This window comes from Stenella coeruleoalba (assembly GCF_951394435.1).
Source record: "Stenella coeruleoalba genome assembly, chromosome: 1".
Taxonomy (NCBI): Eukaryota; Metazoa; Chordata; class Mammalia; order Artiodactyla; family Delphinidae; genus Stenella; species Stenella coeruleoalba.
In genome coordinates, this window is record NC_137169.1 from 165,659,146 (window position 1) to 165,671,737 (window position 12,592).

Below are 12,592 nucleotides of genomic sequence, written 5' to 3' on the forward strand. Positions count from 1 at the left end.
TGGCCTTTCCATCCCTTTCCATAGGTAATAGTCATTTGTTCTATCTTATTTTCTGTTAATTCTGTCTTTGACATATCTTAACAAGTTATTAACTTAGTTATTATATATATTTACCACATGTTCTGAATTCTGCCTGTGTCTCCCAAGTTAATTCCTTACTTATTATCTGTAGTTAACAGAACCTGTGAGTTTTGCCCATATTTCAGAAGCTTGCTGTGTTAACACTTCTTATTGAGTCTCCTCCATCCTGCTTGTTTTTGTGTCTTCTACAGCGAAACACTATGTTCAAACTACAGCAAATGCATGTCACATAAATATTTAGGTGCTGATAGCCTGTGTTAGTGTAAAACTCATTCTTGTGTTTTTTCAAGTTTACTTTGCTTCCTACCATTCCTTTAATAGATATTATTTATCAAATAGAAAATTCTTACCTTCCTATTGGTTTAATCCAGGATCCAGCTATTTTAGAACCTATCTTCCTACACAGTTGAACTAGGAGAGGAGTGAGGAGGGTTCAGAAGGATTCCCTGGCAAGGAGTTCATTAACTGTATTGATGACCTGTTGCTGGCTAAAGATTATTGAAAACTTTGACTTAGAACCTTGAAAAGAGGGATTATTTTCTAATTATCTGTTTGTAGAATACAAATAGTAGCTTTTATCTGTAAAAGTCCCACCCTTTTAACCCTCAGTTTCACAAGGAATGCCCAGGAAAAAAAAAAAAAAGGGAGGCACCAAGAGAAACAAAATTCAGAAATAGTTATCTGAGACCGTATAAAAATCTTTATTACCTTGAAAATCTTAGCTGTCATGACACTGTTTTAGAAAATATTTAATTGAAAAATAAATTAATGTAATTAATCATTTAATTAGCAATTATGAAGTAGCATGCAGTAAAACATTTTGTTCTAAACTGTCAATTTAACAGAGTAAGAATATTTTTACCCTGATCTAATCATATTGCATAAAAAACTGAATTATTCTATGAGAGTTTGTTCCTACTCCTAAAGTATTCTTCTTTACTTGTCATCTTTTCTTCCGTACACCATACAAAATTGAGTCATCGTAGGTAGACATGTAAGATCTATGAGGTCAAAGACTTGTGTCTTTTTGGTTCTCTGCTGCATCCCCCACCCAAAAATATGTCCTGGCACATAGTAGGTGCAATAGTTAGGCACATGTTAAGCTGCTGTAACAAGGAGACAAGTACAATGGCAAATACAGATACAAAACCACAGAAGATTGTTCGTCTTTCATTTAACAATACTCCTGGGTGAGTAGGTGACTTTGCTCTACAACATCATCCAGGGGCCCAGTTCCTGCTTTTTAGTCACTCTTCTGTCCCCTAGGGTGTTGTCCTAATCCACATGGTCCAAGCTGACCCACACATCCTATCTGTGTATCTGCTTGTGGGAAGAGTGAGAGATAGAGAGTGAAGAGCATGTAATTTTTTCTACAAACCTGATCTGGATGTTTCATACTGAACTCTGTTTCTCTCCCTTTGGCTAGAGCAGAATTTCATTGCTATATCAGTTGTAAGGAAGACTTCAAAGTAAAGTTTCTTGCCAGACAATGTGTTTCTGGCTAAAACCCAGGTAGTTTTTTTGAGGCATGCGAAAAGGGAAGACCAAGAGTCAGTAGTAGTGCCTACTACAGTACGCATTAAATAAAAGTTCAGAAAAATTCAGAAGATTATAAAATTGGCCCACATTTTAAAATGAAAAACACTTAATATTTATTAAAATATTTGAAGGGGTGAGGTGGTATAGCTGAAAAGTCAGAGAGCTGAATTTGGCCCTGTTAGTCACTAGCTGAAACTCCTATTACATTCCAGATAGTTAGACTAGCAGGAACTTTAGACAATTCCAGGCAAAAGAGGTACAGTTTCTTTTAACCTTACAATTAAAATATATAGTTTCGTGCTTTCTTGAACTTTTGGAATATGTATTCTGCCATTTTCAACAGTAATTAGTATTAGAAAATAATACGTAGTTTTAAATTCTGGTTAAAAATTGAAGTAGTGTGTGTGTGTGTTATGGAAAATAAATATTTGGCTGCAAGTATTTTGAGGCCTTTGTGTTTATACTTTCATATTTCACATTTCCATTGATTTTCAAGCCTAAATGTGTTAACATTCTATTACGGATGGGGACATTTGAAACAAATCTGAAAATGGTACCAAATTTTTCAGTAGCATTATACTTTCATTTATGTTCTCTTTCTCTCCAGCCTAATATTGAGCTGTCAGTTGTTTTGTTTATAATGTTACAAATTTAGTAATTTTTTTTACAAAAGGAGCAGAAATATACATGGAAGTATATATTTTCGTTTCTCATGATAAAAACGTATATCCAACTTTCTCAAAATTGTGATGGTGGATATTAAATTCTATGCCTTTATTATAATAAGTTTTTGAGTTTAACTTACCACTTACATTACTTTGTCCCCATAGAGTAGCTTTTGATTGTAGTTGGCTGTTAATTATTATTACTTTCTTTATGATAGCAAATAAAAACAGTTTTCATATCATTCTTCTAAAGAAATATCAGGTACTTATTTACATGCTAGATTAAATAATAGAGTTAAAAATTGAAAACATTTAAATTTGCTTTTCTTAGGATATGTCAGCTCAAGGATCATCTTCACAGCTTCCTAAACCTTTTGATCCTGAGCCAGAAGCTAAATATGGCACGCTGGATGTGACTTTTGACTATGACTCACAAGAACAGAAGCTGCTGGTAACAGTGACAGCTGTCACAGATATCCCAACATATAACAGGACAGGTGGCAACTCATGGCAAGTACACCTTGTTCTTCTACCTATAAAGAAACAGAGAGCAAAAACCAGCATCCAAAGAGGACCATGCCCTGTCTTCACAGAAACATTCAAATTTAATCATGTTGAATCTGAGATGATTGGAAATTATGCAGTTCGGTTTAGACTGTATGGTATACATCGCATGAAAAAAGAAAAGATTGTGGGGGAAAAGATTTTTTATTTAACAAAACTGAATCTTCAAGGGAAAATGTCATTACCTGTGATATTGGAACCTTCTTACAATCATTCTGTGAGTATCTGATCAAATAGCCCAAATACAGTTTATGTCATGGTATATAATATACACAATTTTTAAAATCTGTGATCAACCCAACAACTTTCTCAGCCTATTTTTTACATAGTTATCATACCTACAAAATATCTAGGTCCTAAATAGGTAGGTATAACTTTCTGTCATCTGTAAAAGTAGCCCTTGAAGATTATGTATGATTTATTTTATGTATTTTATTTTATCTTCACAGAGTCTGGCCTGATGTCTTACATATCTGTTCCTTTGTTAAACATTTATTACAGGATTGCTTATGACATCATCTGAACTCCTTATAGAATTTATTGTTTTCTTTCCAGGTTAAAACTAGGTGATACTTTAACAGCTATCTAGCCCATATCTTATTTGATATACTGCAGAAATTATTTGCTTTTATAGAATTTGTGCTGCTGCCTAGGTCATAACTGATTATCCTTCCAGAACTGCTATGAAATTATTTTTAAAGGTTCAGAAAAAACTCTGCCCTTGTTATACTTTCCACTCTTTTTTTTTTTAAACAAAGATTTTGCAGTGTTTCTGAGAGAATACTTCCATTTAGTACTATGAGCTCTTCTCCCTTTTCTCTTTTTTCCTCCAGGTACTGATCACACACAAGTGTCTCTCCCTCACTGTCCGTCTGTCATCTCTCTCTCCATGTTTTTAACTAAAGTCCTGCAAGGCATTGCAAATCGCAGGAGAGTTGCACTCTTTATTTAAACCAGGGAGATACACTATGCCACATAGTTATTTAGATTATGAGAAAATCTGTGATATGCTGGAAATACACATTTTGAATTATATTTATTCCTCTCATAATTGAATAAGAAGCATTTTTACACATAAATATACAGATTTGGAGTAGACTTATATATTAACATAAAGGTATAATATTTTAGAGTTGTTTTTAAGCCTTTAAGTGTATTAAGCATAAGTGCAAGGTTAGAGTCTCACTGAATTTATAGCAGGCAGCATTTGATCTTATAGGACCTTCATTCCCAATAGAACCATACCATTTTAGCTAGATGATTTCAGCATCTTTAAAAACCAAAAGGTGATAATAAATATAGTATATCCCTATTGGTTTTTAATATAATATTTATCCTTTATTGGGTAAATTGATAACTTGTTTTAATTTTACATTTTAGAATTACTGTTTGGGGAAAATGTCTTTTTTAAATGATATCAGCAGTTTATCAGAGGAGAGGCAAAAAAAGTGCAAGCACTATTTCAGAGGGAAGAAGATAACTTAATAAAATTGAATATTCTATAATTCTTGCTATGATTTTTAAACTTCCTCATTATTTGGTTTGAGTGATCACTAGTTAATCTGTGGAAAATGCATCCTTGTATATAGAAATACCTGATTTATATTAGAAGAGAATGACTGTATCATCAAGAGGTATGTATTTTGTGTTTCTTTATTTGCTCTGAGTTATCTGTTCCCAATTCTGTATTAATTATCTTCTTTTCACAAAGAAAATGAAGCCATACAAAATAATATGTTTTTTCCCTCTGGTCAAACTAAATGATTTCTATCCACACCTACATCACATGTGTTGGCTTATGGGGTTTTTTTCGTTTTTTTTTTAACATCTTTATTGGAGTATAATTGCTTTACTATAGTGTGTTAGTTTCTGCTTTATAACAGAGTGAATCAGCTATACATATACCCCCTTATCCCCTCCCTCTTGCGTCTCCCTCCCACCCTCCCTATCCCACCCCTCTAGGTGGTCACAAAGCACCGAGCTGATCTCCCTGTGCTATGCAGCTGCTTCCCACTAGCTATCTGTTTTACATTTTGCAGTGTATATATGTCCATGCCACTCTCTCACTTTGTCCCAGCTTACCCTTCCCCCTCCCTGTGTCCTCAAGTCCATTCTCTGCGTCTGCATCTTTATTCCTGTCCTGCCCCTAGATTCTTCAGAACCATTTATTTCATTTTATTTTTTTTAGATTCCATATATATGTGTTAGCATACGGTATTTGTTTTTCTCTTTCTGACTTACTTCACTCTGTATGACAGACTCTAGGTCCATCCACCTCACTACAAATAACTCAATTTTGTTTTTTTATGGCTGAATAATATTCCATTGTATATATGTGCCACATCTTCTTTATCCATTCATCTGTCGATGGACCATGTGTTGGCTTATGTTTGATTCTGTATTTCTATATGTCTGACAACCAGTACAATAAATTTCTGTGGAGTGTTCAGAAAAAGAAAAAAGTGCTAAATAGATAGCTTCTAAGACAACGTTTAAATCTGAACAAAACTATTTATCTTCTGCTCTTAGAGAATTTTTTCTCTGTATTACCATGCTTCTCAAAGTTAGTGTCTGTGTTGAATTGTTGCTCTGTCTTGGCCTTCTTTCTTTCTCCACCTGCTCAAAATCTCATTGCTTGTTTTTGGCTTCTGTTTCAAAAACAACTAGTGTCAAAAACAGCTAGTGTATGACAGTTGTGAGGTTAAGACTCATAATTCTGTCTATCATCTGTCTTGTCGTAAAAATAAAATACTAAAAGAATGTATGTGTTCTGTCTGTGCTGTAGTGTTAATGTTCTCTTTGCTTAGGTGTTGATATTAACTGTATAGAGAAATCATGTGATTGTGGATTACTTAGGTGATTTTAGCTCTAATTTTGTAAGATGTAATAATATATGAGTGAGAGGTACTTTCATAATTAAACATTTATTCTTATAGCTTTTGAATAATTACTACTTCTTCTTGCAAGAATATTAGCCTTTTGGCAAGGGAAAGTTTTAATCCAGTTAAAAAATTTACAGACTATGGTTAAAACATATTCAAAGCTTAATTACAGTTCATTTTCATGGGTAATAATAGAAAATTAGAATTCTGCATATAGAATTTAGTTTCACAGCTAGTTTTTCAGAAACTGATCAAATCAATACATTGAGAGAAAAATGACCAGTATCACCAAACTGACTTTCTGAGAACTAAGCCCTGAGTTTCCTTGAGGGTAAAATTTAAGTTTGATATTAAGATAAGCATATAGTTTGATCAGTGAACAGTGGAAAATATATGAAGGGTTGAAAAGCATGAGTTCGTTCTACTAACTAGTTGTGTCAGTTTGGATAGATTATCTAATCATTTTGAGCATCAGGTTTCTTGTTTGTAAGATGAGAGAATTAAAACAAATGATCTCTAAGGTTCTACCCAGCACTATATTCTCTGATTCTACTAATATATATTGGGAGAAAAGTTAATGGATTTTAGGTGAGTTTTGTATGCTTAGCATATGACATTTTGTTGTGGGCATTTATTATGTTTTCTCCTTCGTACTTTTTTCAGCAACCTTCTAATGTCTGAGGAAGTCCCAACTAAGTCCCACCTCCCTAAGTTAAGCTGTATAATTCACTTCCCTGGTTTCACTGGTAGCTAGAGCACGAGCCATGTTACCTAGACGCTCCACTCATATTCATCTCTAGGAAACCTCAGCACAGACTGAACAGAGAAGCAGATGCTGCACTCAAATTATGTTCTCATCAGGTTGAAGGAATCTGATATCGAGTCATCAGTAATTCTGAAATAGATTTGCTGGTACAGAAATTGTATTGGTGCTGAACGATAATAAATAATAATTACAGGAAAGAAAAGACCTTGGCATAGAAGTGTCCAGTAGAAGCAGTAGCAGATTTCCTCACAAGGTCAGTTCTGCAGTATGGTTTTAGGGTTTTTTTCTTGAGAAGCTTAGCCATAAACCTGGTTCTCTAGTCATACCACTCCCTTTAATAAATTGCTGTTCCGCTTAGACAGTTAGCTTCCAATGATTTCAAATAAGAACCCTGACTGGTAAATGTTGAAATAGCCATATGGTTTAGTATTTACTTGCTTTAGTCAGTTCTTAAGTTATACTCAATAGTTAGAATGTTGTCAGTTACCCTTCCTACCATGGTATATCCCTCTCATAAGCTGAATTTTTCTCATACACTCAACTTGTTCGTATGGCATTCTTTCCTAGTGTATAACCCCAGTTACTTTCTTCACTTGCATTTTTGGTACCATATAGTAATCTCTCTATTACAGTTATCTGGAATAGCCTCTCGCCTTTTCCTCCCTCAAGTTTTATTTCTTATTAAATTTATTAATAATATTATATGTAGTCATTATGATTTATTAATAATGAAACTTTATTCTTTCTCTCATAAACATAGAACCCTTCCTGTACAGACAGTACTTAATTAGTATAATCTATGCAAAGTAGTCTGTCTAGCTAGAAAATTGGGACTTCAGTCCTACAATTGCAAAGCACTGAATTTGGCTAACAACTTGAATGAGCTTGGAAGTAGATTTCTTCATCAGAGCCTCCAGATAATATCCCAGCCCAGCTGAAACTTTTATTCAGTCTTGTGAGACCCTAAGTGGGACATCCACTTGAGCTCATTTGGACCCCTGACCTACAGAAAATGTGTTGCAACTTAAGTTTTAGTGATAGAGGGTACTTAATATGTGCCTAGATGTCTATAGTTCATTAAATCTGGCTCCATATTTCATTTCTGTTTGAACACATAAGAGTTATAGGAAATAGACATGGGAGTGGGTGGGATTGTCTTGGGTGAGAAGAGAAAATCCTCAGGAATTCCTAGATGTAAAGATTGGAGAAAGGTGGGGTAGAGTAGGAAGAAAGAGATAGTAAAATATCACAAAATCCAAGAATGACGTTTTTAAGGAAGGAATACTCAACTTCGTCAAATGCTCCAGATGGAACCAATAATCTGAGTGCTGAAAACTGTCCACTGAATTTAGGATATGCAAGTAATGGGTAGCCTTAGAGAGATCTGTTTTGGTGGGGTAGAGGGGTCAGAATCCAAACTAGAGTGGCAATCATGTAGACAACTCTTCCACCAAGTTTGCCTGTGAAAATAGAGAGGGGGGGTGTTCAGGAAAGATGTTTCTGAGGTTAGGGGAGATTTGGGCATGCTTAAATACTAATGCAAATGGTAAAATATGGAGTGTAAGATATAGGAGAGCTAATTGAAGACAGCTATTAATTGAGGTCTGGGATGAACAGAGAGGCAAAAATGTTACGAGTATTTTCAAGCCATTTATTTTAATTGTAGACCATGACATCTAAGTGGAATAAAGAGAGAAGTGAAACTAGAAGGGGACTAATAGGCAGGGGAAAGTAGAAAGGTTAGTGGACTGAAAGTTCCAAGGATATCAAGAGACAGATGTGAGGGTAGTAGTTGAGCAGGAATTATGGAAAGATAAGGGGCTGTGGTTAGAGAGGAGAATGTTTTCAGTTAATGTGATGTGATGAGAAGGGTTCAGAGTATGATGGTGGGAGTGGGCAGCTGAGATGGAATAAAAGGTAAAGACACTGGAGATGGATAAGTTGGTCAAGAGAGACCAGGTTCTTGGATAGGTTATCCACATGGACATTGATTGAAGTCACAAAAGATGGTGGCAGCAATTGAAATGTGAGAAAAGATAGAATCAAGGATCGTTGTTCTCAAGAAATGAAGAAAAAATGTTCAGGGAATGAAGAGGAAATGTCTAGGAGAGAATATCTATGAAGACAGGATAACAAGAGCCTTAACGGAAATTAGTTATTCTTTTCCACAATTTTAGGGAAGCAGTGTTTGACAAAGTAGCAGAGAACTTTGCTTCTTGACTGAGCCACTTTGGGTATGAGAGAATAACCAGGATGAAAAGTCTACAGAGGGTGATATATCCTCAGGGAAGAATTGGAATTCAAGTAAAGCAAGGTATTGAGGGTTCAGGGAAGAAACTCAAGCTCTGGACGAGTCTGTCATAGATCAGGAGGGCCAGAAGGCATAGTGAAAAGATTCTGAAAAGGAGGAGCATGATGGAAGTTTGTGTTACATAAGGGAAATTGATTCATCAACACGTTCAGATAAACCTAATCATTTAAAAATTCTTAGTAAGTTCCATATAACATTATTCCCTGATAGGTATCACCATGCTTAAAACAGCTCTATTAGGAATATTTTACAACCTGGTATTCAATAAGCATGCGTCTCAGGGTAATTAAATAGGAACACATCAGGATTTGCTTTATTTTTAACTCATAATTGACCAATTAGGGACATACATACTTATATAATTCTCATTCAAGAGTACAATGCCACAGTTTCCTAAGAGTGATCACCCTTCCTCATGACTTACAGCAATGATGGGCTTATTTTAGACTCTTGTATTTTCTACCTTTAATTTCTAAAATCCCTGTATCTCAAAAACAGCCTGTCTTTATATTAATGGATTGAATTAATTTAGTTTGATATTTGTACTATTACTTTTATTTTTAAGAGAGGTAAATTATTGCTCAGACATAATTGAAATATGTGCTCCTCTAAGAATCATACTTTAGTCTCTATTATTAGCAAGTGGGTTTTATTTCTTTATTTTTAAAGTGGAATATAGTTGCTTTACACTGCTGTGTCAGTTTCTGCTGTACGGCAAAGTGAATCAGCCATACATATACATATATCGCCTCTTTTTTTGGATTTCCTTCCAATTTAGGTCACCACAGAGCACTGAGTAGAGTTCCCTATGCTATACAATAGGTTCTCATTAGTTACCTATTTTATACATAGTGTATACATGTCAGTCCCAGTCTCCCAATTCATCTCACCCACCCCCTTTCCCCCTTGGTATCCATATGTTTGTTCTCTACGTCTGTGTCTCTATTTCTGCTTTGCAAATAAGATCATCTTTACGATTTTTCTAGATTCCACATATATGCATTAATAGACGATATTTGTTTTTCTCTTTCTGACTTATTTCACTCTGTATGACAGTCTCTAGGTCCATCTATGTCTCAGCAAATGACACAATTTTGTTCCTTTTTATGGCTGAATAATATTCCATTGTATAGATGTACCACGTCTTCTTTATCCATTCCTCTGTCAATAGACATTTAGGTTGGTTCCATGTTCTGGCTATTGTAAATAATGCTGCAGTAAACACTGGGGTGCGTGTATCTTTTTGAATTATCGATTTCTCTGGGTATATGCCCAGTAGTGGGATTGCTGGATCATATGCTAGTTCTATTTTTAGTTTTTTAAGGAAACTCCATACTGTTCTCCATAGTGGCTGTATCAATTTACATTCCCACCAACAGTGTAAGAGGGGTTCCCTTTTCTCCACACCCTCTCCAGCATTTATTGTTTGTAGATTTTGTGATGATGGCCATTCTGACTGGTGTGAGGTGATACCTCATTGTAGTTTTGATTTGCATTTCTCTAATAGTTAGTGACGTTGAGCATCTTTTCATGTGTTTGTTGGCCATCTGTGTATCTTTTTTGGAGAAATGTCTATGTAGTTCTTCCACTCATGTTTTGATTGGGTTGTTTGGGATTTTTTTGATATTGATCTGTATGAGTTGTTTGTATATTTTGGAGATTAATCTTTTGTGAGTTACTTCGTTTGCAAATATTTTCTCCCGTTCTGAGGGCTTTTTGTCTTGTTTATGGTTTCCTCTGCTGTGCAAAAGCTTTTAAGTTTAATTTGGTCCCATTCATTTATTTTTGTTTTAATTTGCATTACTCTAGGAGGTGGGTCAAAAAAGGTGTTGCTGTGATTTATGTCAAAGAGTGTTCTGCCTATGTTTTCCTCTAAGAATTTTATAGTGTTCGGTCTTACATTTAGATCTTTAATCCATTTTGAGTTTATTTTTGTGTATGGTGTTAGAGAGTGTTTTAATTTCATTCTTTTACATGTAGCTGTCCAGTTTTCCCAGCACCACTTATTGAAGAGGCTTTTTCTCCATTGTATATTTTTGCCCCTTTGTCATAGATTAGGTGACCATAGGTGCGTGGGTTTATCTCTGGGCTTTCTATCCTGTTCTGTTGATCTATATTTCTGTTTTTGTGCCAGTACCATACTGTCTTGATTACTGTAGCTTTGTAGTATAATCTGAAGTCAGGGAGCCTGATTCGTCCAGCTCCATTTTTCTTTCTCCAGATTGCTTTGGCTATTTGGGGTATTTTGTGTTTTCTTACAAATTGTACGATTTTTTGTTCTAGTTCTGTGAAAAATGCCATTGGTAATTTGATAGGGATTGCATTGAATCTGTAGATTGCTTTGGGTAGTATAGTCATTTTCACAATAGTGATTCTTCCAATCTAAAAATATGGTGTATCTCTCCATCTGTTTATTTCTTCTTTGATTTCTTTCATCAGTGTTTTATAGTTTTCTGAGTACAGGTCTTTTGCCTCCTCAGGTAGGTTTGTTCCTAGGTATTTTATTCTTTTTTGTTGCAATGGTAAATGGGATTGTTTCCTTAATTTTTCTTTCTGCCCTTTCATTGTTAATATATAGGAATGCAAGAGATTTCTCTGTATAGTTTTGTATCCTGCAACTTTACCAAATTCATTGATTAGCTCTAGTAGTTTTCTGGTGGCATCTTGAAGATTTTCTATGTATAGTATCATGTCATCTGCAAACAGTGACAGTTTTACTTCTTCTTTTCCAATTTGTATTCCTTTTATTTCTTTTTCTTCTCTGATTGCCATGGCTAGGACTTCCAAAGCTATGTTGAATAATAGTGACGAGAGTGGACACCCCTGTCTTGTTCCTGATCTTAGAGGAAATACTTTCAGTTTTTCACTATTGAGAATAATGTTTGCTGTGGGTTTGTCATATATGGCCTTTATTATGTTGTGGTAAGTTCCCTCTATGCCTACTTTCTGGAGAGTTTTTATCATAAATTGGTGTTGAATTTTGTCAAAAGCTTTCTCTGCATCTATTGAGATGATCATATGGTTTCTATCCTTTAATTTATTAATATGGTGTATCACATTGATTGATTTGCATATATTGAAGAATCCTTGCATCCCTGGAGTAAATCCCACTTGATCATGGTGTATGATCCTTTTAATGTGTTGTTGGATTCTGTTTGCTAGTATTTTGTTGAGCATTTTTGCGTCTATGTTCGTCAGTGATACTGGCCTGTAATTTTCTTTTTTTTTTTGAATTTTATTTTTATACAGCAGGTTCTTATTAGTTATCTATTTTATACATATTAGTGTATATATGTCAATCCCAATCTCCCAATTAATCTCACCACCACCCCCAACTCTCCCCCCTTGGTGTCCATATGTTTGTTCTTTACATCTGTGTCTTTATTTCTGCCTTGCAAACTGGTTCATTTGTACCATTTTTCTAGTTTCCACATACATGCGTTAATATACGATATTTGTTTTTCTCTTTCTGACTTACTTCACTCTGTATGACAGCGTCTAGGTCCATCCACATCTTTACAAATGACCCAATTTCGTTCCTCTTCATGGCTCAATAATATTCCATTGTATATATGTACCACATCTTCTTAATCCATTCATCTGTCGATGGGCATTTAGGTTGCTTCTGTGACCTGGCTATTGTAAATAGTGTTGCAGTGAACATTGGGGTGCATGTGTCTTTTTGTGTAATTTTCTTTTTTTGTGATATCTTTGTCTGGTTTTGGTATCAGGGTGGTGGTAGCCTTGTAGAATGAGTTTGGGTGTGTTCCATCCTCTGCAATTT

The 12,592-nt window shown here is 35.0% G+C and overlaps 1 protein-coding gene across 6 annotated transcripts in view; it reads left to right on the plus strand.

The window, feature by feature from the left end:
- SYT14 (synaptotagmin 14) overlaps window positions 1–12,592 on the plus strand; it is a 232,767-nt gene that overhangs the window by 156,847 nt on the left and 63,328 nt on the right. For 3 of the 6 annotated variants that reach the window (XM_079922065.1, XM_079922064.1, XM_079922061.1), the window contains one exon: window positions 2,617–3,066. In XM_079922065.1, the coding sequence (XP_079778191.1) occupies window positions 2,617–3,066 (450 nt within the window). Of the gene's footprint in view, window positions 1–2,616; window positions 3,766–12,592 lie in introns of those variants that run through there. The other 3 variants (XM_079922062.1, XM_079922063.1, XM_079922066.1) reach the window with 3 other exon arrangements.